This window comes from Chroicocephalus ridibundus, chromosome 6 (assembly GCF_963924245.1).
Source record: "Chroicocephalus ridibundus chromosome 6, bChrRid1.1, whole genome shotgun sequence".
Taxonomy (NCBI): Eukaryota; Metazoa; Chordata; class Aves; order Charadriiformes; family Laridae; genus Chroicocephalus; species Chroicocephalus ridibundus.
The window spans coordinates 33,136,751-33,163,950 of record NC_086289.1 but is presented as its reverse complement, the minus strand read 5'-3'; the positions used below and the strand labels follow the sequence as shown (position 1 = coordinate 33,163,950).

The 27,200-nt window shown below is 42.6% G+C and overlaps 2 protein-coding genes across 8 annotated transcripts; one reads left to right on the top strand and one right to left on the bottom strand.

Annotated features, from left to right (window-relative positions):
* LOC134517209 (basic proline-rich protein-like) lies at positions 1–8,048 on the bottom strand. The gene is made up of 3 exons (XM_063338481.1): positions 7,826–8,048; positions 6,951–7,471; positions 1–2,103 (listed from the first exon to the last, which is right to left on the bottom strand). Exons 1-3 carry the CDS (start codon positions 8,046–8,048, stop codon positions 2,038–2,040), a joined length of 810 nt encoding a protein of 269 aa, XP_063194551.1. The 3' UTR covers positions 1–2,037.
* Positions 7,556–27,200, top strand: SLC16A9 (solute carrier family 16 member 9). Of its 7 annotated transcripts, XM_063337964.1 has the most exons (10): positions 7,559–7,682; positions 8,500–8,562; positions 10,101–10,144; positions 11,955–12,014; positions 12,416–12,533; positions 13,578–13,804; positions 21,987–22,130; positions 23,058–23,153; positions 25,040–25,948; positions 26,290–27,200. In XM_063337964.1, exons 6-10 carry the CDS (start codon positions 13,609–13,611, stop codon positions 26,466–26,468), a joined length of 1,524 nt encoding a protein of 507 aa, XP_063194034.1. In that variant the 5' UTR covers positions 7,559–7,682; positions 8,500–8,562; positions 10,101–10,144; positions 11,955–12,014; positions 12,416–12,533; positions 13,578–13,608; the 3' UTR covers positions 26,469–27,200. The 7 variants fall into 7 exon arrangements, with proteins under 7 accessions (XP_063194035.1, XP_063194038.1, XP_063194037.1 ...); XM_063337967.1 differs by lacking the exon at positions 12,416–12,533 and having other exon boundaries at positions 7,558–7,682; XM_063337963.1 differs by lacking the exon at positions 10,101–10,144.

Sequence of the window (27,200 nt, the reverse complement as noted above, 5' to 3'; positions counted from 1 at the left end):
TCCAAATAAAGTTTAACACAAGTACAATTATACATTTATGTCTGCTTTACAGGGAGGCTGCAGAGGAGTTCCTGAGTTGTTTCAGTGAAGACGTACTTATTTGTACCTTTTTTGGTAAGGAAGCTCAAATGATCAGTAAACAGGCAACGGTTTCCAGTTCTCCTCAGAGTCACTGGGGGGATGATTCACACAAACTTGGAGAGAGTATCACATTGCAGTGGTAGAACACACCGGATATGTTTACATTGTAGTTGTCAGAGCAAGTACATTTTAAGCTACTTTATTGATTGTCCAAGCTCTTTGCAGATGTGGTGAGATTACCTGTACTTGAGATAGACGGTTTCAGTATAGTGCAGTATTTATGCTGCAGAATACAATGATTGATAATTCGGGAAGCAGAGCAAGCATTAACAAGTGGAGGACAGGAGTTAGCAGGAAAGCATGGTACGGATGGCAGGATTTCTGAGTGGCAGAACAATGACCCACACCTGCCCAACACAGGCTGCTTCCTGCCTTGTTGCATGTGAGCCACTACAGAAGCTCACGGAACATATCTGTGCAGCCCCTGCTCGCCTGTCCTTTGCCAGCCACGGTGAGTTGAAGAGCTGGGCCTGAAAGCCACAACTCCTTGGTGTGAGCTTGCTTCTCATCTTGAGAGCCGAGATGCCAAAAGTGTGATGCCAACAGGAGGAGGAGGGAAGCTTTTCTTGGTTAATGTTTCTCTTTGGATGCAAAAATCCACTTATAACCGATTTCTGAAAAAATAGTTTGCGATTGAGAGTTATTGTGGCCTGGGCGTGAATGTAAAGCCTGCTTGCCATTGCTGAGTAATTCTGCGTGTGTCTGCACTAAATGCAGACTAAGGGTGTTTACAGTGGACAAATCTATATTTAGACAAGCACTGGTGGCAGCTTAACATAGGCTTAAAATAAACCTCTTCCATTGTGGAATCTTTCTTTCCCTTTTGTCCCTCCACTAACTGAGTTTGTCTTGGCAGTAGAAAATTAAAATAAGTAGGCTTCTGGGGACACTTTACAGACATTTGGAGATAAATGGTGAACTGCTTTAGCACGTGCTGTATCCCAACAGATCGATGGATGCACAATCATAACTACAAAAATGCAGTGTAATTTGGAATCATGGTCTCAGCCTGTGAAGACTGAAGACTAGGTTAAGGGAAGTACTGGGAATAAGGCTACATCTTAACTGGCAGAATGGTATTATACAGAAAAAACTTTACAACATTCGCATCAAAATGAGATTGCACCAAGATGAATTTAGGTCACTGGCTGTTCCATACTGCTACTATTAGCTTCTCCATTTCATTGACAAAAAATAAATGCCTTCCTCAGTATTTTAATGTAGCTAAATAAGTGAGGGAAAAGCTAACTCTATTAAATGAACTTAATGCTCAAGCAGGATGAAAAGTGTGTGCCTGTACTCTGCGGAGTCTCACAGGAATGCATTATGCTACTTACTGCCCTGATAAAAGTGTGCTATTAAACTTCAGTATTCTTTACTGGCAAGAAGCAAATGAATTGTCAGCGTGGAATAAGCAAACACCACTTCTGAGGAGCCGTTTCCAGTAGTCACGCTCTACCTGGTGACTGCCTCAACAAAAATACTTTGATATGCTGAGATTGTCGTCTTTTTGCTCTGGAGCTGAAGTCATCTACTTGGCCCATCTTTGCAAAGGCTATTTTGCATAGTCTTTACAAAGACTCAGAGCTATCCACCAGAGGGGAACTAGGGATTTCTAGAGCATCTGACTGACACACTATTGTATGATCCAAGTCCAACTGGGAAATGGGCAGGCGCGTGATGTGGCTGGTAACAGCCCTCTCCATGTCATGTGCTCAACAGCCAGAAACTGCAGATAATTCTGTGTAACAGATGAGTCGTCATTTTCTTAAAGGACATTCTTTAATGCATTTTTGCCACCTCATCGTGCCCTCTGCCGCAGCTCTGATTACTGCAGCTGTCACCCAGGAGTTTGTAGCATGGGACTGGAGGGGATATTCTGGCACTTGCTTTCTTCTAGTTCATGCTGCTTTTCAGCAGTATTAACGATCCAGTTCTTTTCTGTTTTCTGTCCATCCACTGCTGCAAATAAAAATATGCTTAACTAATTTGCATCATATTCTTTAGTAAAGATTGTTTTGCTATCCTTTTAAGGCATGAAGCTAATACAAAATAAAACTTAGGAAGGAGGTCTGATATTCCTGATAAAAAAAAAGGCAGAGGCAGCATAAACCAGTTGGCCTCCTCTAGTTAAGCAAGCACTTTATGTTCCCTAGATACAATAGCTCAGAAAGAGGTGCAACATCTAGAAAGGGGAAAGATATTTTAACTTATTAAGTTATTTTCTGGAAAAGTGATTTGATTATTTATGTATTGTGATTTTTTTAATATGCTGGTATTTTCACTGACATCTGGTTCTCTAACGTAACCATACGTACTTGTATATACGAGATTTGCCCTTATGTGAGATGGCTCTGACCTTCGTCCTTCTTCTGTAAGGAATCTTCTTCCAATCTCTAAAGAAAATTTAATCCTTTCCCTAAAACAATGAGTGCATTCTGAGCTATCCTAGTGTAATATGCACCATCTTAACTGGGTTTTAGCTTTACTGTGAGGGACACTTAATAAGATCAATGCTACATTGGAAGATGGGGTTGAAGAACAGAAAATTTGTATCTCAGTAAAAATAGCACTTGTGGTCTGTACTGGTATTGATCTTGGTGAATTTGCGGCAAACCTAGAGATCATGAGAGATCTATGCCTTAATAAAAACATGCTACTTTATATTCCCTGAAAGTGAATGCTCTAGAAAAGTGGAACTGATAAATTTCTTTGCTCAGAGATGGGGCACTAGTTTTATTTCCATTTCACACACTTAGCAGATGTGCTTCATGCTGCCATCGCTTACTTGTCATTTCATGCGCAGTATTGTATTTTAGTTGAAGTATATGTGTTTTTTGAAATAGCCTTAAATTATTATTTTTTCCTTAATGTTCTAATACAAAAAACATCATTATTTACTGAACCCTAATAGTTCCATTATCAGTTTGGAGAAAGCAAATATATGTGGCAGATTGAGAAGATTACATTAGGTAAAAATTGTCATAGTTCCTTAGTTTGTTACAGCAAACTTCTACTAAGCAAGTTTACTTCTGAAATCTTCAAAAACCAACTACAGTCGTTGATTGCATTGCACAGCAAGAGTATTTTAGTGAACAGCAAGATAGAATTACTTTTCTTAGATAACTTTTTCCTGTAATCCTTCCGTGTCCTCATTATCTATATGAGTAGAATCATAGAATTGTCTAGGTTGGAAGGGACCTTTCAGATCGTGGATCAGTCCAACTATCAATGTAACACAAAACCATCACTAAACCATGTTGCTAAGCACCACCTGTAACAACCAAAAAAACCTTTGTCATTTAAAACTAAAAAAAGTGGTTATAGATTAGAATTTTTCAACCTAAGGGGCTGCAATATTTCTTTTGTTCCGAGTTTTGCAGAAGGTTTGCACATGATATTTGTTTCACACACATATAGGTTTGAAGACTAACATAGAAAACTGATTTACAAATCAGCATTCAGCAGTACGCAGCTGAACGTAGTCAGACGGTGGTTAGACTGGTGATGCGGTTCATCTGAACACCTATGTCAGGTCTTGCCCATGTTGTGGGACCTCTACAGAAGAGGGTGGTGTGGATGCACTGTGTTGTGTGTTGGCAGTGATAGCCACACTGGGTGGGGGAAGACAATTCTGCTGCTAGGTCTGTACCTCCCTAAACAAAGTAGGCTAAGTTCCTTGTCAGCATAGCCGTGATGGCACCAGGGGGCTTTGTGGTATTTTATTGGCATCTTGGGGAAAATCTGTATGCTTTGCAGCTTAAGCAATCTTATTCCCTTTCACACAAATCTGAGAGAAGGTATAATGACCCTGCTTAATGTGGCCGAACGGCACTTGACGTACCTCACTCTTTCTGTCTCTCACATGAAGGGTTAAATTATAACTACTGAAGTATTGCCTTTTAAGGCTGCTGAAGACCAATGAGTGTCCTTTAGACTCTGTAAGTGCACAGGTATTTAATACATCTACTTAAATTAAACTCTAGTCAAACTACTGATTGCTTTCAGCACTCTTTTCCCCCTTCAATCATTAATGGACATTTTCCACAAGCAAGTTAACAAAACACCTAAGACGACAATGAACTTTGGACATATTCTTTCCAGAGTCTCTCCTCCTACGCAGATTGTGTAAAGACTGCAAATGTACAAAAGGATGCTTCCCAATCTGGACCACAGGTTACAGGACAGTAGTTGATCAAATATTTAGAATTGGTTTATGTTTTGAGATTTTTCTCAGTTGCAGATTATGTACCTTCTTTTTAAAGAAACAAAAACAAACAACAAAACCAAAGAAAGACACCAAACAAACAAACAAAAGACCCCAAACATCCGCCCCTGTTTGGTCAGTTTTGGGATGTTCAGTACACCAGCCATGTTTCTTGCTGGGAAGCACCCCTCTAGGATTGCTGTATGAATACCCTCTAAATTTCCTCTCTGTACCCTCAGGAGCTGCTGCTGCTGCACTGTCTGCAGAGTAGAGAACATTTCTAGATCATCTGTATGCTGGTACAGCTGCTAGTGACCTAGAACTGCACATCCTGCAACCGTGGCTCATCAAAAGTAAGGTAACTTTTTAGTCAGGTGCTGCTCTCATCCCTGGCCATGCTACATGAGTACCTTTATCCTGTGGATTCTTGAACCCCAGAAGGCTGGGGGACGTAGGGGTTTGTAGGCATTATTCAGTGTTTTGCTTCATTTTCTATTTTAAAGTGAGGATTTCAGAATTATTCTGGTGATGTGTGGGACAAAAGCGTGGTTATGAAAGGTGCAGCTATGGCACTGTTATCATTCACTTGCCTTTGGAGGCCCTGTAGGAAGGGTTTCTGAAGTGAAGAAATGAGAAGATTAATCAGTGATTTGAAATCTAAGCCAAATGGCAGTTGCCAAAATACTGTAGGCTAAGTGAGCAGAAACCTAGAGTTGGAGGGAGCTGCGTTGCTTGTTATGAAACCAAGGACAAAGGAGACATGGACGGAGGGACTCTTTCCTCTGGCCTTTTGTTTCTGTGGCTTGGTTTCACAGGTCTGTCTTTTACCAGCAAGATTGCCCTCTCAAAATTATGGTGTGCGCTTGACTGGCATGTTCATATGAAAAGCGGAGTTAATTAAAAGCGGAGGACTTGTCATCTGGAAGGCACCCAGAGAAGTTAAAGCAAAGCAATTAGGATCAATGTGTATTCATTTAAAGTGCATTTTAATTCTCAAGAGGGGTTTCTGGTTCAGGTCCAAAGCTGCCTGTGGTCTAAAGCAGGTTTGCATCTGACTAGGAACACTTCCTCTGCATATAAAGATCCAATGTATTTCATTGTACGCTGTAACTGATATGCCTTAACTCTTCTGAATGTTCCTGTGTGGATAAACCATTATGAACTTTGAGCTGCTTGTATGCAGCAGTCTAATGACTACTCGTGAATACACCAGTCCTCCTCTTCACTGTTTTTTTCAGATGCTCATAACCAGTTTTGCTAGAGTGAAATGTCCTGTGCTTAATTTTAGCCCACAACATTGTTTTTTAAGCTTCTGTAGAATTCAAAAAGTAAAACACTTATATCAAGCACTGTAACGGGAAGTGGAGCTTTATACGTACTTGTATGCAAAAAGGTTTTTATCGTATTTATTAGTTTTGTATTGAAGTATGGGAAACAGCACATCTTGAACAGTCATTTCAGAATTTTTATTTTCCAGACGTCTCTTGCGTGGCTATGGAAAGATTTCAGTTAGCCTTTCGATTTCAGCCTGTGTCCTGGAGCCCAAGAAATGATCAAAGAAAACAGGCTGTTTACTATCTGGACAGCTGCCCTCAGTCATGCCTTGTTTCTGCAACTCAGTGCACATATGTTCCCGAAGTGCTATGCTCACCCAAAGAAATCTCTGCCAGCCTTGCTTTTCCTAATATCTAAAGCAATATCTGTTGATGGAGTTTAAGCCCACTCACCTCTTTTAGTTGTCTAATGTGTATGCAGAACAATTAATTCCTTTCTCCTTGCAGTAACTTTTAGTTCTTGTATAACGTTGTTATGTTTCCCTTCCACCTTCTCTACCTTCTCTCTTGGTTAAATATCATTTATCTCATTTCTCCTCCCTGGACAAGTTTTCTAGAGCTCTGATAGTTCCTGTTCTTTTTTTTTTTTTTCTTTCTTCTCCTTTATTTTCTGTTGGCTGCCCCTTTTGACATGAGATACCCAAAACTGAACCATATTCAGTAGAGGCCTTCTCACTTCAGTGGTGTCTTAGAAGTGAGTTTTGAGTTTGCATCATTCTTCTGTCAGTCCTTGTGGTAGCAAGCCTTAATTTCAATATTTGCCTGAACACTGTGGGGTAGATGTAGGTGCTTTAACAGATATTTGAAGTTCATGAACTCTTGTAAATACCGCACAGAGGAGTGAATCTGGACTGCAGCTCTGAAAGGGGAGTTATGCCATGCCTGTAGGAACTGCAGGGGCTGTAAACATCTGCCATTGCTTCAGAATTTCAGCTCTAGGGATATTTCAGCTCTCAGAATGTCACTCAACTCTGGCAATGTTTGTATTTCCGCCTGCAGCTGGTGTGGGTACCTGAGCTGCCCTGAGTGGGTAGAGATAGCAGCAGAGCTGTCGTGCTGAACGCGCAGCCACGGGTAGAGCCGATACTCGCTGAGTATTCAGACACCTTCTGCAACACATTCTGCAGTCTGGAGGGTGAAGGTTGCAGTACCTCGTCATATGTCTAACAGCGCTGTACATACCATACGCACTGATCTGGGCTAGTGCTCTAATGAGACTGCCTCAAAAGGCAATGGCTATGCCCATCCAAGAGTGAGTTGCCTCTTACCTGAGCTAGCAGGCTGGAGTAGCAATCTGTGCTGTTTGCAGTGCAATTTTGCGGCCTGTGGGCAACGATGCTGGCGGGGAGCCAGCTCCCGTCCCCGTCCTGCAGCGGCCACCGCTGCCTTTGGTTCCCGGGCAGGTTGCAAGCCGCTGCGGTGTGCCCGGAGAGCCGCGGTCCTGCGCCTGCCTTCGGGGCTTCAGCCTGGGCGTGCGAATTAACAGGAGCAGGGGGTGGTGGTAGGGGGCTCTTGTCGTGCCTTGGAGCCAGGCCCTCGCTAGGGGCGGTGGGGCTGGGGACGGGCAGGGACACCGCGCTGACTGCCGGCCCCAGGCTGGGGGCGACCCTCTCCCGGGGACCAGTGCCCGCCTCTCCCGGCGAGAGCGGGGTGGGGAGGCTGGGGTCCGCCCGCGGAGCAGGAGGAGGAGGGAGGCGGGCAGGGGTCGGCGATGGAGGTGAGGCCGAGGGGTGAGCGGCCGCCCCCTGCCTGCCCGGCAGCCGTGGCAGCCCCCCGCTCCGCCCCGGGGCTGCAGGCGGAGGCGGTGGCGGCCCCCGGCGGCTCCTCCCCCCCCGCCCAAGTTACAACCGGTTCGTGCCGGCACCGGCCGCGGCCGTGCCCCGCCCCGCCGCGCCGCGCCGGGGATGCGGGGCTGCCCCGCCGCGCCGGGGGCGGCTCCTGCCCCCCGCCCGGCCGCCCCCGCCCCACGGGCCGCCCGCTGCTGCCGGCGCGGGGCGCAGGTAACGGGGACGACGCCGCCTCAGGGGGGACCTGGGCTTCGGCCGGGCCGGGGCGGGGTGGGAGGGGGACGCGGGGCGCCGGGAGAGGGGAGCGGGGGGAGCAGCCGGGTCGGGCCGGCGGGAGCCGCGGGGAGCAGCCGCACGGGTCCCGCACTGGGGCCGCCGCCAGCCGGGTCGGCCCGGCTCGCCGTCGGGAGGCCTCGCAGGGCTGTCCCGGCCCCGGGTGTCCGTGCCGGGGGCGGCTGGGCCAGGCCGGTGGCCCCGAGCGGGCTCTGCAGGGGCCTCCGCGACACCCAGGCTGTGGGGAGCAGGTGGTGGGTCGCAGGGGACGCGGTCGCCCCTGGGTGCCAGCCGGGGCGGCTGCATCCCTTGGGGGTCCCCATCGATGTCCACCCCGCTGTGAGCACCCCTTGGTGTTGGCTGCGGGTACCTCCTGCTGTCTATCGTGGGGGCCTGTTGGCATCAAGTGGGAACCCAGCAGTGTCGTGGCATCGGTGCCTGCTCTGGGCTCATGGCAGTGGGCACCTACCAGCATGGGTGGGCGCCCGTCTCGGAGGCTGTGGGTGCTTGGGAGCAGGGCAGCATAGCATGACCCCATCTTGCCTTGTGCATGGTATCAGGCCAGTGAGGGCGACCTTCAGTCATCTCTTGGCGTGTGTCACTGGGTGGATGAGCGCATCCCGTTGCAACAGGTTTAGGAATGGAAGGTGTCAATGTGTAACACGGTCCCTCGGAGTGGGGGGTGTGGGCTGGCCCCTGGGGGCGTGGGGAGAGGCGAGGTGAGCCGGGGGCTATAAGAGCCTGTTCGTCCCCACAGAGGACCTGGCCGAAGGATGCAGAGCGGCTGAGAGAGAGTGGACGCCGACAGGAGCCCTCGCAGGTTGTGATGCGTAAGGTGGCGCACACCGGGTGCTCCTTGTGCAGAGGATTCTCCTCTGGTGAATCGAGTTGGCTGGTGGCTTATAGCAGCGCTGGCTTACGTCTGTCAGCATGTCAGCAGGGATGCGTGCTAGTGTCTGACAGGCAGTTATACGTGTGGGGGGGTTTTCCATCCCCTCTGGGGCAGTGAGGCTCTGGAAACAGGTAGGACTGGTTCTGCTGAGCTGACAGATTTGTACAAAGCTGGCTGGTTTGTGTGCTGCCCAGGTTGATGCTTCTTTATGTGAACTTATTTTGCACAATGGAAAAACATTATTGTGTCATCGGTAAGTTTTGTTCTGGCATTTTGTTTTAAACTCCATGCTTCTTCCCTTGTTGGGCAGAAATGGAAGGGAATATTTATGTTGATGAGCTTCTTGTGTAACTTGCAAAAGGGAAAGTGGAGGAACATGAGAAACAGGTAGATGTGAATGCTGAGAACTGAGCGGGAAATACATACATTCAGTGTGAAAGAACTTAAAGCCGAATATTTAAACATGGGGAGCCAGTGTAATTAGAACATCAGTTAAAGTCTGATGTCATCAAAGTACAGATGCGTCTTTTTCAGTGCATTTAATGCAACACTTATACCGTCATGTCAGCATGTATGTAGGTGTTTGGATATGATGAGTATGTTAAAAACAACTGTAATGCATCACTACTGTTCTAATGCTCTAGGTGTTACTTGCAAGCTAAGGGTAGCAGAAACCTCAGATGATAATTGCAAGAACATTGCCTGAAAAATAAATAGAAATTTACATGAAATCTAATTCAACTTAAAATGAGGGATATTACTATTCTGGCTGGTACCGTCTTAATTCGTACCAGTGCCTTGCAAAACTGGAATAGCTGAGTGTTAATCACACAGTGGTTCTGCTGACATCGGCTTTCTCTGCAGCCATGTGCTGCCTGCCGAAAGCAGCATACTTAACCAGACTCCGGTTGCACAAATAGCAAACTGGGAACAATCGTATTGCTACTGTCTTTCTCAAGGTTCCCTTTGCCACAGATTAATACAAGTTTCTGCGCTGAGGACTAACGTTTCAGTTGTACTCATCTTTAGACCAGTTCTCTTTTTGTGCACCTCTCTCATCTTTAAGCCAAATTTTAAGATTTATAGAAAAAGAGCTCAATATTGTGATCGAGCTGCTCAGATAAAAGAAAAGTTGCAGCCCGACACCTCTCTCTTTCCACATTAAAACTCTTGTTGTTCAGTTCGTTCTCTAGGGTTTCGTTTTGTTGTTGTTGGTAAAGGCTTTCATCAGGCAGCCCTCTTCCTCTGATTCTTATTCGCAGTGAGTACAACTCACTGAAAAGCTTTTTCTGACCAAACTTCAAGTTACCGTTTAATTCTTTATGCTTCATTTCTCCGTGTCAGTATTTTTGATGCGACTAGGTTTCCTGGAGTCTGAAACAACATCCTTAGGTTTTGGGAACAGTAAGGACTGTGAAATGATTCCCACCTGAATCTTAAACCCGTGGTTCTTCCTCTCTTTCCAGGATCAGACAAGTCTTCCTGGTTGGTTCCAAGAGAAAACAAAACTGTTAAGTGCTCTTTTCTCTATGTGTTTCTGCTGCTTTATTTTTGATGATCGCCTGTATCTGTACAGTCTGTGTCCTCCTTCCACACAGATAGAAAATAGTAAAAAGCACTTTGGATCCCTCCCAAGTCAACGCACAGATTCGATGCCTGTGCAGGCAGAGTTGGGAGTAGCAAAGGTTTAGTTCCTACTGTCGGCTCTCGTCCGTGCTACTAAGCTTTTATACTACAACTTGTTGTTTTCACGGAAGCATTAAATAGTGTAGCAATAAAAGGTATATTCATACCTACGGTCCCAGCAGCAACTTGGTTGACTGGGACGTCTTTAACCACGTACAGGGCTCTGGGGAATGGGCTCTTCTTGCACAGGGCTCTCAGCTCGCATGCTCCCTTCAGGAGGACTTTGTGCCTTCGGGGAAGTTAGAAAATATGCCTTATTTTAGTGAATAAGCACCCAGCGGTGCGAGGTGAAGGAGCAACCTGCAAGAAAGAGAAGGAAAAGCCAGGTTATGTTGGCTCTTAAAAACAAACTTGGGGACATTGTAGATCTGTTTTAATTTTGAGGATGATTTCTGGCGGGGGAAAAATGACAGCGGCTTTCACTTTTTGCTTGACAGTTGCAGACTGTAAATGGCTTGAAGTGTTTAGACAGTAGAAATGTTTTTTGTTACGCAAAATCTTGTTATTTAGCTAAAAGATGCAAAAGAGATCTGTGGTGCAAAACAGGAAGCATCAGGATGCAGGAGGTCAGCTCTTTTGCTGCCATAAGTTGGGAACAGTTGGTTAAAGTCAGTAGAGCTGTGCAGACTTGCAGCAGCTGAGGAACTGATCCAGAGGGTTTCTTTTTAGTCTTTCTATTAGAAAAAACTACGTGACCTAAGACTATGAAAACTCTTTTTCCTCTGCTGCCCTGCCCTCCCTTCCTCCCCATCAAATGATTAGAATAGCAGAACTGAACTCAGAGTTGTCTCTGTGCCAAGTTTTAGGGCGCCAATATAGTGGAAATCAATATAAGAGCTAAAACTTGTTTGTTTTCTAAAGATTACTTTTCAAACAAATATGACTTGGGATTTTTTTCCCCCCCCTGTCTATTTCCATTATTTTAGTGGTTTTCTGAAAACTTCCTTGCTTTGTCTCAGTGGAAGTGTCTTTTCTTGAAGCTGCTACTTATTTCCACCATTTTTCCTCCAGTCAGGGACAAAACAAGCCAAGTTATACTTATTTAATGTGTGGAGGGATGTGTATGTCAGCTCTTTTAGTTTAAATATTTTTGTGTAGAAATACAGGGACCCCCTTTTGTATAAAGGTTGTTGTTGTTGGAAAGTACCTATAAGCAGCTTTTTAATGCTTTGATACCTTACAGTATGGTATGGTTTCTGTCTTCCCAGCTGTCACCCTTTCACCTGGTGTAATCAAGGGACACTTACCAGTCATTTGAGGAAATAAATCAGAGCTTACATTTATAACTGAAACGTATGACTTTGTAACATTTATAACTGGAAATACTGTATCTTGAAGGACTGTCAGTATGTTAAAACTGTAAATCACTCCTAAAGGACCTAGAACATCAAAGTTTATTTTACATTAGTAGACAACGTTTATGTTATTTTGGGGCTCAAGGCTGCTGTCAGTTGGTAATTAATTGAGGGCGGATCAGTATTTCTCCACTGAGATAATTTGATTATTTCTGAAGTTTCTCTGAAAAGCTATTAAAAAGGAGAAATTTAACAGGAAGGCACCAGTTTTTCGGAGTTGTGTTCGCTGTTGCAGTGATACTTCAGCTGAAAACTTGCTTTGCTTCTCTTTTTCTGCAGGCAGAGTCGCCACGTGAAGTTACGTTTGTAGGAAGCTGAAGGACTTTTTTGTCATCATCTGTAAGTATCTATGCTCAAAGTAACATTTAAGTGTGTCCAGTCTTTTTCATGTCTCTATAGTGAGTATTCCTCTATACTGTAGCTTTTTTGTAGGTTTTCCATGCAAATTTTTAAAAATTGCCTGAGCAAAGAGTACGGGGGAGCTTGAATGGAAGTTCTGTTGCTGTCTACTTGTTTACACCATTGCTTTCATACAGCAGTAATTTTTTTTCCATCTCCTCTGGGTTGTAAGTCAAAAGGGCCATGTGACGTGTTTATTTTTCTGCTTTGTCTCTTGGGGGTCTCCCCGAGCAGAACTGTTACTGCAGCAGTCTTAACGCCTAAGCTGCGGTGTGAAGATGGTTCTTGAGAGTATTTCATGGGGAAAACAGGGTAAGATCTTATCTGTTTCTATCTTACAGGGTAAAGGAAATAAAATTGTTGAGAATCATACATCTGGTTAGTGACAGAGCCAGGAACAGAACACGGGTTTTGTGATCATCACTTCGGCAGATTTCTCCCTGTAGAGAGGGAGGGCAGGTTAGTTGTGTGCATAGGGACTCGCATATCATTAGAGTCATCAAAACTCCAAAGTGCTTTAGCCTGGAAACTTCTAAATTCTTTGCTAGATGTTAAAGGCACCAGCCCCGACATTCACAAACTAGTCTTGAGAAGGTGTGAGGACAGTCAGTTATTTAAATCCATAGGTGGTGGATCTTGCCATGCAAAGGAGTAAGGTGGTACTTATGGAGTCCAAGATGTGAGTGCCAGTTTGGGAAGGGTGATGTGTGCAAACTGTGCAGAGAGCACACACTGTGACACATTATAGGAGGTTTTTGTGAACGTGTTTAATGCTGTCGTGTCTTGGCATATAAGCCGACACCTGTATACACTTTCAGAACTCACTTCAGTTACTAATATGTACAAAGTGATTTTTGGATGCTTTGCTCCTCTACACATCACCTTGTTGACAGAGCAGAGTACTCAACTGTTACTATTTCCAGAATGTCAGTCTTGCTCTTGGCCTGCCTCTCACAGAGTACACTATCTGGTGGCAAACACCTTGCTAAACTGCAAGGTCCTATACTGACATTAAAACTAAGTAGAGATTTTTTATTTTTTTTATAACCTTGTTTTTATGCTTGTGGGGTTTCTTTTAAATCCTAAATTATTTATTGGGATTTTTTTTATAGTTGTAGCTTTTCTTGTCCTTCAAGCCTATACTCAGGATATCTGAGGGCTTAACAGGTGGTGGCCATGTGGTTCTCTCGTTGAACTGTGTCAGATATTAATGCCTGAAGTCTTCACAAAGCCTATTTAACCCTCAGAAAATGAAATGTTCTCCCTTTCTGTAATACAGTGCCAATGTATGTATGACTTACTAATGCTTTGTGTACTGTTCCTGTGTTACGCAGAAGAGGTTGAAGTACCAAATAGTAACTAATTTTCATTGCCTATATGCTGTGTTGCATATATTTCTTGAAGGATGGTTGAAATAATGTTTGAATGTGTACTTCTCTGTATTAGCAAACCTAATCAGTCACATTTCTAATGCTCTGTTCTGTTTGGTTTTTGTTTACACAGGTTCTGCCTGTACATCTGCACTCCTGACAAGATGGTATTTCGGAAACCACCAGATGGTGGCTGGGGCTGGGTAATTGTTGTCGTTTCCTTCTTTACTCAGTTCTTGTGTTACGGATCACCACTGGCGGTCGGAGTCTTGTATTTAGAATGGCTGGATGCTTTTGGAGAAGGGAAAGGCAAGACTGCTTGGGTTGGATCACTAGCAAATGGAATCGGATTGCTTGCCAGTAAGTGTAGATGCAGTATCTGTCTTAAATCAAAACACTTCTTTCTAATAGATGCTTCCATCTGTGTGTGCTTTTGGAATTATATTAATGATAGAATGAGGGTGCTGCATTTTTGTTTTAGGTCAAGACGGCTAAGAAGATTACATTTGTAGTTCCAGTATACCTAAACCAAAACAATATAATGGTAAAAGAGCAATAAAAATATTACCCTTAGAAAATTCAAAATTACTGTATTTGAATAAACTAGAAAAACCAAACTCTGCCTGGGAAACGGAATGGTACTTCTGTTGATGGGGTTTTTTTAATTTTTTTTTTTTAATGAGGCTTTAAGACTAACATTTGCATTAGTATCTTCCAAAGCAGAGCAAATTGTTATTCTGAAATGGTTCAAGTGCTTTAAGAAAAAAAAAAAAGTCAATTAATAAACCAGTTGCTCATTTTTCAGCTCTTGAAGTAAACCCACCAGTTAGGGTGGGTGAGGGCTCTTTTCCACTGTTTGTTTGAGAAAAGAACTCCCTTTAAAGCCTGGAAAGTTATGGATAACAGTGGCATTAAATAAAACAACTTTCCTGGATGCTTTTCTTCAGTAAGACATTGTTACTTGGAGAGTAACAGCAGGGTTTTGGGGAAATAAAACACCACTTTGAAAGTCCATAGGTCCATTTTGTTGTTGTTATTTTAATAACGAGCATGGGTATTGTACTGGGTAATATCACTAACTTCTGCTTTTCAAAGATTCACCATGGGAACTATTATCTTTTTGCTGAATCTGGAAAAAATTGCCTGTCAGCAGAGAAATTGCTATGGGCAATAGCAATTATGTGGCTTAATGGACGAAATGCAGCTCAGGATTCTGAGGAAATCTCTCCTTAAACGAAAGTTGATGTTCAAATAGTGGTACAGACCTGAATAAAGACCGCTGCTTTGTGTGACGCTATAACTGGCCAAATACTGGTGTCACACTCATATTAGGGTTTTATATCACTAGGCAGAACAGAAATGGGCAAAGGCGGGTGTATCATTAACCAAAAGAAGACTTGTGTATTCAGTCCCAGGGTGTAAGTAGGCAAAGGACTGTAGACTGCTCTTCCATTGTACTTTTTTTCCCCCTGTTTTAAGGGCATTAACTCCTACTATTAATGGATCAAGACCTAAGTAAATTTGAGTGAGAGAATGAAGTGGGGGGGCGGGGGGGAAGGCTAAACCAAGATAGTCACTGAAGAAAAACTAGGCAGAAGGGGATTGCAAGAGAAGGGGCGAAGAAAAACCCTCTCCCTGGGGACCAGAAGTCTCTGGCTCACTCTTCTGACAAGAGCCTCAGCCCTGTTTCTCATACGTCCACACCATGCTACTTTCCAGATTTCTTAGTGGCCTCTGCCTTGCCACTGTGAGCAATTGTCAGTAGTGTGCTTTATAGCAAATAGAAACTTCTGTGTCTGAATAATACAAATAAAAGGTACTATTGTAATTGATGTTGGTAAGGAATGATTAAATTACTTGAAATTTTGACAGGTTAGGAGTAACGCTGTATGTCACCGTACGTTTATTCATTCAGTTTGGGAAGCTTAATAATCATTCCTGTTTTTAATGCCTTGAAAGAAAAGTACAGCACGGGCCTTTTAATTGCATTGGTATTATCAGAGTTCACTGAAAACAAAATATATGTTCCCTGCTTTGCCTGAAATGGAGGATCCCACTGTCTTATCAAGCTGGGATCTGACCTTAATGATAACTTTACTTAAAGTAAACTTGTTGGAGGGGACACTGTAAGTGTCATAACCTCTACCTAAAACTAGAATACTCTTGGGAAGTTGCAATTTTTCACGCAGTTTTCATAGCAGGCTTTTTTCAGATCTAGTCACTAGTGTAAAGAACGTATGTGTTCTCAGTGCAAAACCATTGGTATAACACATTGCAAAGGCCCTTTTCATGATTATAAGGAAAGAGAACTTGTTCTGTTCTTGTTTCTGCTATTGCAGGTGCCACTATTATAGGCCAGGTGGGACCATTGTGTGTTGTAACCTGTATTAAGTAGATGATTGGGATAATTGAATTTTTCTAAATTAGCATATTTTCATGTATGTAAAAAGATATTATCTGTAACTTAATAACTTAACAATCTCCCCAAGCAAGCTGATTTCAGCAGCAATATTGCACGTGAGTGCTAGTAACAGGACAACTTCACCCCAAAGCCTCTCAGTAGTCCCCTTGACTTTTACTGTTCCTTACTTGACTCTTATATTCGTTGTTCTTTCCATTCTTCTCTTTTATTTTGGTTTCCAGTCACTGATCTAATTATCCAAAGACATATTTTCAAGTATTGGTACTCTTAAAGCAATCCATGTTGCATGCAGAGAATATTGTAATTCTCATTTGATTTAAAACATGTTTGTTTAGGGCATTTTTTTGTCTCTTACAACTTTTTTCAGTAATTCATTTCCTCCTTAACAGTATGTAAACTTATGATATAAGTTGCTTACTTTTAGTTTTCAGCTGATGAATAATATTATCTTTAAGTGGTATGTTTTGAAGTGTCTCTGAATAAGTGTGGTGTATGTCCAGAGACTGCAGTCAAATTACTTCTAAATTTTCTTTTAAACCTCTAACTTGATGCAGTCTTTTTGCCATTGCTACAAGAGACTTCTGCTCTTTTAATTAAGGCTCTTCTGGAGAGCCATTAAGAGTCTTCTGTGAGCCCTCTCCAACTTAGCATCACCTTTCTGCAGCTGTAGATGCCAGCCTGGAAAAAGAATGGCAGTTACAGTAGATTCACAGCTACATACAGGAAATAAGTTAGTGTCCATTTTCTTGAGGAAGACTATCTCACTGATAGCACTGGAAATCACGAGCTAGCTTCTGTAACAGTGGAAGCTAGGTCCAGTGACTTTACTCTATTAGTACTGTAATTTCACCAAAAAGAAGAAAATGTCCTGATACGTATGCCAGCTGGCACAGAAATAGGTTCTGTGTGTCTTCTCCCCTCTGTACGTGTAGTCTTAAACATTATTTTTTTTAAAGTAGCTGATGCTGGCGAGTCCTTTCACATTTGCCGTATCCTTTCTACAGTGTTTACTTCTGACTTATGTGAGAGCTAAACTTAGACTCGAGACATAGAAACCCAGGACAGCACCTTGTTTGTTGAGATGAATATCCTAGCCACCTGGTGTTCGATTTCTGTCCTCTCGCTCGCAGCACAGGCAGTGTCGCTAAGGCCAGTGTGCAGCCCTGAGCTGGGCTCTTCAGCTTCTCAGCTGGAAAAGGGAAGGGGACCGGGATATGGTTGATCTCTTCCTTGCAGGGTGACCCGAGTTATAACTTTCTGTGATGTGACCTTACAGTGTATTGGAAGAAATGTGCCTAAAACACTGGAAGGAAAGCATCAGTCTTATTATACAGGGCAGTTATGAGACTTCCTCTACGATATTAAGTGTCATAATGCTGATTTAGCCTATAGCAGATGCGGCACATGGCTCCATGGATGATGCAGGGCTTGTTGCATAGGAAGGAACTGAAGGAGCTTAGCATCTTTCCCCAACTAAAACAGGCGAGAGGAGGATATTTATTACATTGTTGAAGATCGTGTGTTTCTCCTGCACCAAGTGTTCTTAATTTTACATCCATTTGGAGCCTGAAATTAAATTTAATCCATGTTATACTTGCTAAAAGCAAAACAAAGACCTTGGCGCCCGTAATTGGTACCGCAGCTGTTTATAGTAAGACTTGACTTCACAGTATTTGGCATAGCAGGAGACACCAGCAATATGTCTTTCATTCCCACTCCCCTTTATTGATGGAAGAAGAGCAAAGGGAAGATTGTCCCTTGAAAGGCATGTCTTGATAAATTAATGGGGTGTTTCTCCTGGGCTGAGGCACTCAGTGTTAAATGTTTAAAAAGCTTAATTTTGTGTTTTCAAGCAATATTTTTACAACTATAAAAAAACCTTTGCAGTATCCATGTATTTTTGGACAAAAGCCTCGCACATAAATAGCCCCCACTGTAAACTATGGAAGCTATACATAGTTTGTGGGGAGGGGAGAAGATATCCCAATGATTCCTCCGAAGAGGAGCCCAGTTCATTTAATAACTTTATCGGAAAGAAGCAGTCTTTTCAATCAGTTGGGAGTAGGTTGCAGTCCAGTGTAAAAAAAGCCTTCTCTGATCTGTATCCTTATCCAAAGTACAAACACTTGGAGAATATTATATTTATTATGACCAGGCTTTAGCAATGCATTAAATATGCAAAAAATATTCTTGTGTTCTGCCCAGTGGTTTTTACGTACAGTCCATCAGCGTTGCTTCTACTATACAGTTTCAACAAGCTCGGACAGATACCAGCAAGCGGGGTGGGTCAGATTAATGCAGGCGATAAGAAGAACTCAGTTGTCCAGTATTGCTTGTGTAGCAGAAGGTTTTGTGTGTGTATGAGGTGAAGGAGGGAGGACCCTTGGGATGGGTGAGTGGAGGGAAGGGAGTGTTAATTTGCAGAATTTTTCTCTTCATGTGAGAATATTGAGGAAGAGAGTATTAGTTTTTGATGTCCATTAAACAAAACAATTTTGTACTTGTCAGGAGGTCAGAAGATCGTGGTCATTATAAAGTTCCTGTGTGAGCAGCAGATGGCTTGTTTTCACATCTCAGGAAGGACTCACTGTCACATCCCGGTCTCACTGAAGGCAAAGTCTCTTACTCAAAAAAATTTTAATGAAAATATCAATGTACAAGTGATTCCTCTTAGGAGTTCTTCCTCTTTGGTCTCTCGGCATGAGGATCTGCTGTGAGAGCCCATCTTCTTTCTGCTGCTGCTTCCCATTTTGTCTAGGGATCTTCTTGACTGCTCCCCTGCAGAGCCTGATAATTGTATTACTGGCTGCCGAGCCTTGGCAGGTCGTGTGCCAGAAGAGCAGTGGATGTCCCTGTGCTGGCTTCTAAGTCTTTCTTCCTAGAGTTAGCTGTCATTCTTATAAACTGGGCTGGTACCTTTTTTTTGGTAGAGTTTCACCTAGTTTAAGACACATCATTTGGAAGGAAAATATCCCCAGGGATTTTATTTGTAAAAGGGGTAAATATTTATCAATGCCTTCAAATATTATTCTAATACCAGTGCTAACCTCTGGAGTTGCTTGGCAAACTGAACAAAATGCTGGCTTAAAAGCCATTTTCATGCTTACTGTTGAGAATTGCCACTGGGATTTTATTTTTATGTTGTTCACGTTATGGTGAGAAATACATTATCAGTGGAAGAATCTTTCTGAAAGAGAGTCAGCTAGTGCTGCCAGAAGAGCTATTTCCTATGCGGCTGTACATAGACTTCTACATTCTTCAGAATCTCCACTCTGAACAAAATTCACAGGGCAGGAGTTCACGGAGCAAGTCTCAGTCCTGCTCTGGGGAAGTTGGATGTTTGACTAGAATTAACTACCTTGAACCCATTGTGCTTGAATTACTTGTAGAGAATAACATGTTTGTGTACAGTGAACTCCTGTGCAAATACCATGGTAATAACCAAAGATACTGTGCCTGGTAGAAAAAACCATGCCAACTCTTTGGGAAACAGAGAAAGAGAAGGAATGCGGGGAGGCAGGGAAAAGAACAAAGATGCTGGCTGTCATGGGGGTTTTCTTTTGTGACTTTTATTTTCTAGCAGTATGATGAGGGGAGTGTGAAAGTAGGGCCTAGTGTGAGGGGGAAGATGGAGTTGTTTTTCTTCTTGTCACGGAGACCTATAACAACTATTTTAATACTTATACTGGCGCTCTTTCTTATAAGCGGGGCCATTGCTGAGCTGCCAGATCTCTTGCTGTGTGAGATGACACATTAATACTGAACTTATTGGAGCAGGTTCTTCAGATTTGTGCAGGTTGTTTTCCATGTCAGAGCAAAAAGATCTCTTTGTACTTTCTGTTCTCCTTTTGGATTATTTTTTGGAAGTGGGAGAAGCTGGAAGAGCATCTCCTTGGACCCTGTCAGAGATGCTTTTGATTGTGTTCCAGAGGAGAGTGTCCTTGTCAGATTATGAAGTCGTGTTTTTTCAACCCTGTGTCTCCCTTGTTCTGCCTGGGGGTCAGAGGCTCCAGCTTCACCTCGGATCCTTTAGTAGCGATCAGTGTGGTCTGTACCAGTACCACCACCCCAGGCTGCACAGAGACCTTCTGAAAGCAGCTGTGTCAAAATGTAGCAAACAGGTGGAAGGGAAATACTGTTTATTTTAGCAAGGTAGTGCGTCAGAAATAAAGAATAGAAAGAGTGCAAATTCCTCTGCTTAATTGAATTATGTTATCACTACCTAATGTTCTTTTACTGTAGAAGGATTTATTTTTTTTATGTAATACAGATTCAATCCTTTGTTTATTTTTAAATCCCATGGTTTTAGGAAACATACCAATCTTAATTTGCCAGTTCTAGTAATTAATTCTAAGAATCAGCAACAATCTAACACTCTCAGCTTTTGTTCTTGGCAAGTTGCTGTGCCCAAGTTATTCTGGCTGGCTTTCATTCCCACAGCGTGCTGACTCTTGAGAAGCAACAAGCGCTTACGTCTTCCTTCTTCATCATTTCCAAAATCCAAACAAACCTTACTTCCCCAGAAGATTTTTCTCGGTGGTTCTTTGACTCCTTGCCTGGATAAGCCCCAATTCAGGCTCGCTTCCCTTTACGTTCCCTCAGCAGATAGCTCTTACGTAGGGCAAAAGTTCTGACCTGCCTTGCCTTTGAGGATCATTGCACCTGCTGACGAATCTGTGGTCCTGCCTGCCAGAACTGCTTGTCCCATGGCCGCTAACCACACGAAAACCTTGCCTACATTCCCAGCTGCTAGCTCCTGTCTGCAAACCTAGGCAAGCGCCGGCCCCAGCTCCAACTGTTGTTCACCTCGTATCGCCTCTCTGGGCTCACCTCCCATCTGCTGGGAATCTCAGTTATGTGTGAGTCAGGGGACAACCAACCTTACAGCTTTTGCAGATTGTATCGACCATGGAGTGTCTCTGTATTGCTGCGAACGACATACAGAGGTGATGAGGTTGGGGTTTTTTTGTTGGTTTTTAAATAATGTCATTCATCTGTGTGTCTAACTTCTAATCTCAGAGTTGGTGAGTTTAGGATCTTGGGGATCATATATGGAGTCTATATATGAATGTTTGGACCTGCAGGGTTTCAGATGGGAGATTGTCTTTTGCAAGCCAAGTCCCTTGCTGGTTGCTTATTTATGCAGGGCACCAAGCTTGCATGCTACTTCAGACTCAGAGGTGTATTCCAGGTCACACAACTGAAAACAAGTGCTTGTTCTACAACTTCTGTGTGGGGAGAACTGGCTGAGTAGAGGCAGAGTATGAATGTTCCCTGCACTTTGTTCTTGTTTTGAAGAACTAACCAACCAAGAAATATGGGAGGGAGTGTGAGGGGGATAAAGAGAGGAAGAAACCCTTCCAAACTTCATGAACATTGCTCTGGACAATCTCAATAAATGCCTTTTATTTTCTGTAGCTTTACAGTAGAAACCAAGATAGGTAGTAAACAGTTATTTGGTAAGATACCGACTAGCAGATATTTAATTCCCTAGAAAATCAGGGAGGAGCAGTGTTTGTCTTTATCTGGCACATCAGCAGATATTTCCTCTATGTAAGCACCAGGTGGCATTCTTACCATGAGATTATGATCAGAAGTTACTATTTTCCATTTCAGTTTTATAAATCTTATCTTATAACACGACGAATACAGGTACTCTCTTTTCTGAAACACAGTCTTTGGGCTCTGTCAAAAAATACCTGCTTGGTTATAAAGCCTGGTTGATGGTCTAACTTGTTTTGGTACCTAAAGAGGAAGATTCTTTTCAGAACCTTTGTACAGGTCCTTAGGTGTGTCCTGACAGTGTTGCAGTCTAGTATGTATGTATCATCCTGTGTTTAAAAATGTTTTGCTCCCTCTCTCCCTCCCAACCCTGGTAGCATTTCCTGGGTTTGATGTCAGTTTCTCCTTGAGCAAAAATCTTGCAAGCCTGATCTTGTATGTTTTTATAACTGACTCTTTTAAAGAATCCTGGAAAAATGACTACTCGGAATTGTTGTTTAATATAATTATATATTTAAATAATTATCATAAGAAACATTTACATAGACTGAGGTTTTTTTTAGAAGTTCTTCCTGATGCTGGTATTTACTAGGAATGTTTTTCCTGCTTTTCCTCTAGGTCCTGTCTGCAGTATATGCGTATCGTCTTTTGGAGCAAGACCAGTAGCAATCTTCAGTGGCTTTATGGTGGCTGGGGGCCTCATGATGAGCAGTTTTGCACCTAACATATACTTTCTATATATTTCATATGGGATTGTTGTTGGTAAGAAACACCTTCCCTTCATATAGAGACTTAATCTTTATTATTTTGAGTCTTGGTTTCTGAATCTGAAATGGGAAATTGATTCACAGACACAGCGGCAGTCTGGGACTTGGTTTATCAAGGAATACTTTACTTTGGGGTGAGGAGGGATGTCTCATGACGCTGTTACCGTGCAGTGAAAGATAAAGGCAATGCATATGTTCATCGGGGCAGAAAACAGTTTATCCTCTGACATGATTGTTAGAGATGGAGAAGCTGAGGTTTCACCTAAGGGGTGGAATAAAGCAGGTCTTCTGCAGACGTGAAGTGCCAATATTAAAGGAATAACATCTCCTCTGGAATTTTGTCATGTACTCATTCTAATTTGATAAATTAGAGATCATTAGGCAGCAATGTTGTTCTCCACATAACTGGATTGAACCTAAAACGCTTGTGCTAGAGGCATGAAAGTGCTGTTCTCCTGGCAGGTGGTGACCTGCCCCTGTGTGCTGCAGAGGGCTACTGTGGGTGGTTTATCAAATTAACTGTGTCAGGAATCCAGGCACCTCGCAGGCCAGCAGGGACCCAGCAGCATGCTGGCTCGGGCTCAGTGCCCCACGGATGCAGCTCTGCTGTTTTCTGGGGCCTGTTTTCTGGACTGAAAGCCATGTAACTCTTGCACGTAGCACAGAACCTGAGCTGGTGAACACCTCAAAGCCAGCCTGCCCCACACAGGTTTTGCAGCCAGGGGCGGTTGGGGAGAGGGAGGTGGGACAGTGCAGGCAGCCTAATGGCCTGCTCAGTGAAAGGCTGGTGTGGCTAGTGCTGAGCCAGGGCTAAAATGTACCTCTGTGCCCAGGGTGCACTACTGTATTATCTGGGGAATAAAAAGGAGCGTTCATTTCCCAGAGTATGTCGCATGCTTTATTTCTAACTCTTTTTCTCAAGGGCTTGGATGCGGCCTTTTGTATACCGCAACGGTTACTATCACTTGCCAGTATTTTGACAAACGCAGAGGCCTTGCGCTTGGTCTGATTTCAACAGGTATGACTTTTAATTGTCATTCTCTCTTAACTTTTCAACTCTGATGCAGCTACCATTACCCTGGCAATAAAACCCAGGAGATTATATTTTTCTCAGTTACTTCCTGAAGTACTTCTTAAGTTAAAACATCAGTAGCAATGAACACATAAAATCAGGCTTCAGATAAAATAGTAACTACGCTTGCAGGTGTATGGTGTGGGTTATCCATATAGCTGAGAAAAGGATTTTCACTAAAATGAAAGCAGACTCATGAGTAGCTTGGGCTGTGTGCCATGGGTAATAAGAGGACAAACTTTCCACAGAGCTCCCTTCTCTCCCTTCTCTCCCTTCTCTCCCTTCTCTCCCTTCTCTCCCTTCTCTCCCTTCTCTCCCTTCTCTCCCTTCTCTCCCAAGATCAGAGGTGAGAAGGAGATTGGAGATGCAGGATGTAAATGCTGGATCACCATAACCCCACATTAGCTGTACCTTCAAAAGAGTAGTTGAAGTCTGGGCTTACATTTCTAATAGTTTTTCCTTTCCAATCTGAAAGGAGACTAAATTCTGAAATCTTCCAAAAGTTCATCCCAGCTTTTTGTCCATGTGTGTTAAAGGGATCCTAGAAAAATGAACCTCTGATAATAGAAGGAAAATCCTTTGAAGGATGCTGAGCAGTATTTCTTGTCCTCTCTCTGGGTCTTTAGGTTATGTGATGTTGTCTTTTACACCAAGAGGAATTGCTAAATTAATGGACTGTTAGGAACTGTTAAAGAAGGCTGTTGTCCCATGCCTTGCTTTTTGTGCTGTATGGAGTCTCTCCTCTGATCTGTTTTCTCAAGTAGCTGTTAGCAAGGAGAGGCCTGGTCAGTACAGCCAGTGTTGTGAGATATTACTGGCAGATCCACACCAGTGGAATAGAGGGAAACTTCTGCAGAAATGTTCCTTGGAATCATTTTCAGTGGCTTTTGTTGGGATTCCAGGTAGTTTGCCTTAAGGCCTGATCTTATTGAGTCCTGGTTAATTTTAGTACCTAGAAGACAAAACAAGTCTGAATTTTATAATAATTTTTCCTGTGTTTAGCAATGAAGTATATGAATGGTTTTAATATAACCTAGAGACAGTCTTCAGTAAATGATTTTAATTTAAAGTTTGTCTTTAAATTGACTTGAAAAAACAACGCTCTCTATTTGTGAGTGGACATCCATGATTACAATGGATCTACGCTCACTTCAACCGAGAGCTTTTTCTTTAAATTCATGGGATTGCCTAAAATGCTTGTGTTCATAGTAATTGCTTGCTCTTCGGTGTTTTCTTCTGAATAACCAAATTTCTCAAATGCATGTTAGTCCCTGCAGAGCTTCAGAATGCAGAGCTTACAGAATTTGGAGTAAAATTACATCATGTGAGCTCCCCTCTTTAAACACCAAGCAGTCAAGGGCTGCTTCTAGGAGGGCTCTTGGTGAGCCCTTGGACTGTTCCTGCCTTAGAGGAGGAAGGTGGCAGTGAGGAGGAGAAAGGGGAAAATGTTGGTTTGTGAAATTCTAATTGTGCTAACTCGAAATGGTACCTGAAGGGATACATGTATGTGAGTGAGGCAGAAGGATGGCTTAATAGTTCTTCAGTGTTTTTCATCAGATATAGTATTGATCCAACTTGTTTCTAAAGTGTCTGCTGGTTTTAATTGTCATAAATTGTTCAGAAGGCTTTTTATTTTGTGGATTCTGCATAAACAAACTGTAACTTCAAGAAGGATGGTAAAGTACCAGTTCGTTAGCCTGGGGAGAGAGGAGCACAAATGGCTCACTGCTCCTGTGACAGTATATTTGTAGCTGCTGAGACATAGAAGTTTGTTAGTGTTGAAGAATGTTCTCAGTTCTTCAGTTTACACTGATCTTATTTTCCTTTTATAGGCTCAAGTGTTGGACTCTTTATATATGCAGCATTGCAAAGAGAGCTTATTGATCTCTATGGACTGGATGGTTGTCTGCTAATAGTTGGCGCGCTGTCTCTAAATATATTAGCATGTGGCAGCCTAATGAGACCATTGGAGTCATCTGATTCCCCTCCACCAGAAAAAACGTGTGTAGACAAAGTCCCAGATCAATATTTTGTTTACCATGAAAAAGAAAAGACTGTTGAAGAAAATATAAGCATCCTTGAAAAGGGCTACGTTGATGAAAAATGCGTGAACAATATGCCTGATTTCAAACAGGATAGCATTTTAAACAAGAATGTATTAAGCTCAATAAATGTAAATGAGAAAGACACTTATAAAAAGAAAGTTGTAGAACAGACAAACTTCTGCAAGCAACTCGCCAAGAGGAAGTGGCAGCTCTATTTGAACTACTGGGAGGAAACCGTGGTTCTTTTTAAGAACAAAGTATTTTCAGCTCTCTTTGTTGCCATCTTGCTCTTTGATATTGGTGGATTTCCTCCTTCTCTGCTCATGGAAGATGTAGCAAGAAGTGCAAACATTAATGAGGATGACTATCATATGCCCCTTATTTCCATTATAGGCATTATGACTGCTGTTGGCAAACTCACTTTAGGAATACTGGCAGATTTTAAGTGGGTTAACACTTTATATCTATATGTAACTACCTTACTAATGACAGGAGTGGCCTTGTTTGCAATTCCATTTGCCAAAAGTTACCTTACATTAGCGATGCTTTCTGGGATTTTGGGTTTTCTGACTGGGAACTGGTCGATTTTTCCGTATGTAACAACAAAGACTGTGGGAATTGAGAAACTGACTCACGCGTATGGGATATTGATGTTCTTTGCTGGACTTGGAAATAGCCTCGGACCACCAATTGTAGGTAAGGCCAAGATAGATACTATAAAGTGAACGTGAGCTTGTCAGGACCAGGCAGAATTAATTTGCATGCGAGTCGTTCTGGTTGGTCCTACTAACAATGGAAGGATGAAATCAAAATCCTCCAACAAAAATTAAAGCCTGTTTTGCTTTAGCTGGCCAAGCTGATTGTGTTCTGGTTTTGGCTTTGATGAAAAGCACATTTCATGTCTAAGTGGTCAAACTGCATTTTGGATTTGGCCATCTTGTTTTGGTTTGTTTTTTTCATGATGTTTCTCTAACTTGCAGTGCTGTGTTACATGTAACTCCTCACTGATGCGCTTCTCTCTTATTTTTCACCCTCAGGTTGGTTTTACGACTGGACGCAGGAGTACAACACTGCATTCTATTTTAGTGGCTTGTGTGTCTTACTGGGTGGATTTCTCCTGCTGTTGGCAGCGTTACCCTGCTGGAATGCCTGTACCAGTCAGAGCTCAAAGTTGCCTCCAAATACTTACTCCTACAAAGTTGCATCTAGTGCTTAGGTGACAACTGGAAAACTCTTTGTGCTTTTTTTATATTATACAGCAAAGTATTTTAGTAATTTTCCACTTATTTATAAAGCCCAAAAATCCTCTTCCACTAGAAAAATTCCATTGTTTCTTGTTTTTCAGTTCCTTTTTCTTCGTTTATTTCTTTTTTATTTTATTTTTAAGTACAGTCTTATTTTGTCTACTATGCACTGTGTTTTCAGCCTGTGTCTACTGTAATTTCCTTTCACCCTGTAAGGGGTATATTCTGCTGTATTATCAGCTGTACTTTTTTTTTTAAGGGGTAAGATGGTGCAGAGGGGTAAAAACTTTGAAGCAAAAATGAAGGCCTGTTCCTTATAGGAGAAGGCTGGCATTTCTGTCACCTTTTATAGGTTTTCAAGTTGCACAATCAGACTTTACAAAACAAAAATTTGCCTTATTAGAATGTAATACTGTGGCAAGGTGCTTATAACATCATGCTTAGATTAACTTTTTGTCTTTTTAAAGTTTCTCCAATTTACAATGAAGTGCCAATTGGGGGAGGGAGAAGATGGGGAACAAAACCAATCTTGTGTCGCATAACTGAAGTGAACCTTATGATGATAGTAAAGATTCTTACTACCACTGCAACTAAGAACTGTGTTTATAAATATTGCACATTTTGTGAAGTCTGTTTATAAAACTGTTGAACCAAAACCTTTTAAACCAAGGAATAAATATGATTGTTGAAACCATGAAAAGAAA

Coding starts and splice junctions, on each gene's coding strand:
- LOC134517209 (XM_063338481.1), bottom strand. CDS start 8,048: ATGCAGCCGCCCCGGCTGGCACCCAGGGGCGACCGCGTCCCCTGCGAC. Junction 7,472..7,825: donor GCGGCCCCAGTGCGGGACCC/GTGCGGCTGCTC, acceptor CTCCGCCTGCAG/CCCCGGGGCGGAGCGGGGGG. Junction 2,104..6,950: donor ACTCCAGCCTGCTAGCTCAG/GTAAGAGGCAAC, acceptor TTTTATTTGCAG/CAGTGGATGGACAGAAAACA.
- SLC16A9 (XM_063337968.1), top strand. CDS start 13,609: ATGGTATTTCGGAAACCACCAGATGGTGGCTGGGGCTGGGTAATTGTT. Junction 22,131..23,057: donor TTCATATGGGATTGTTGTTG/GTAAGAAACACC, acceptor CTTTTTCTCAAG/GGCTTGGATGCGGCCTTTTG. Junction 25,949..26,289: donor CCTCGGACCACCAATTGTAG/GTAAGGCCAAGA, acceptor TTTCACCCTCAG/GTTGGTTTTACGACTGGACG.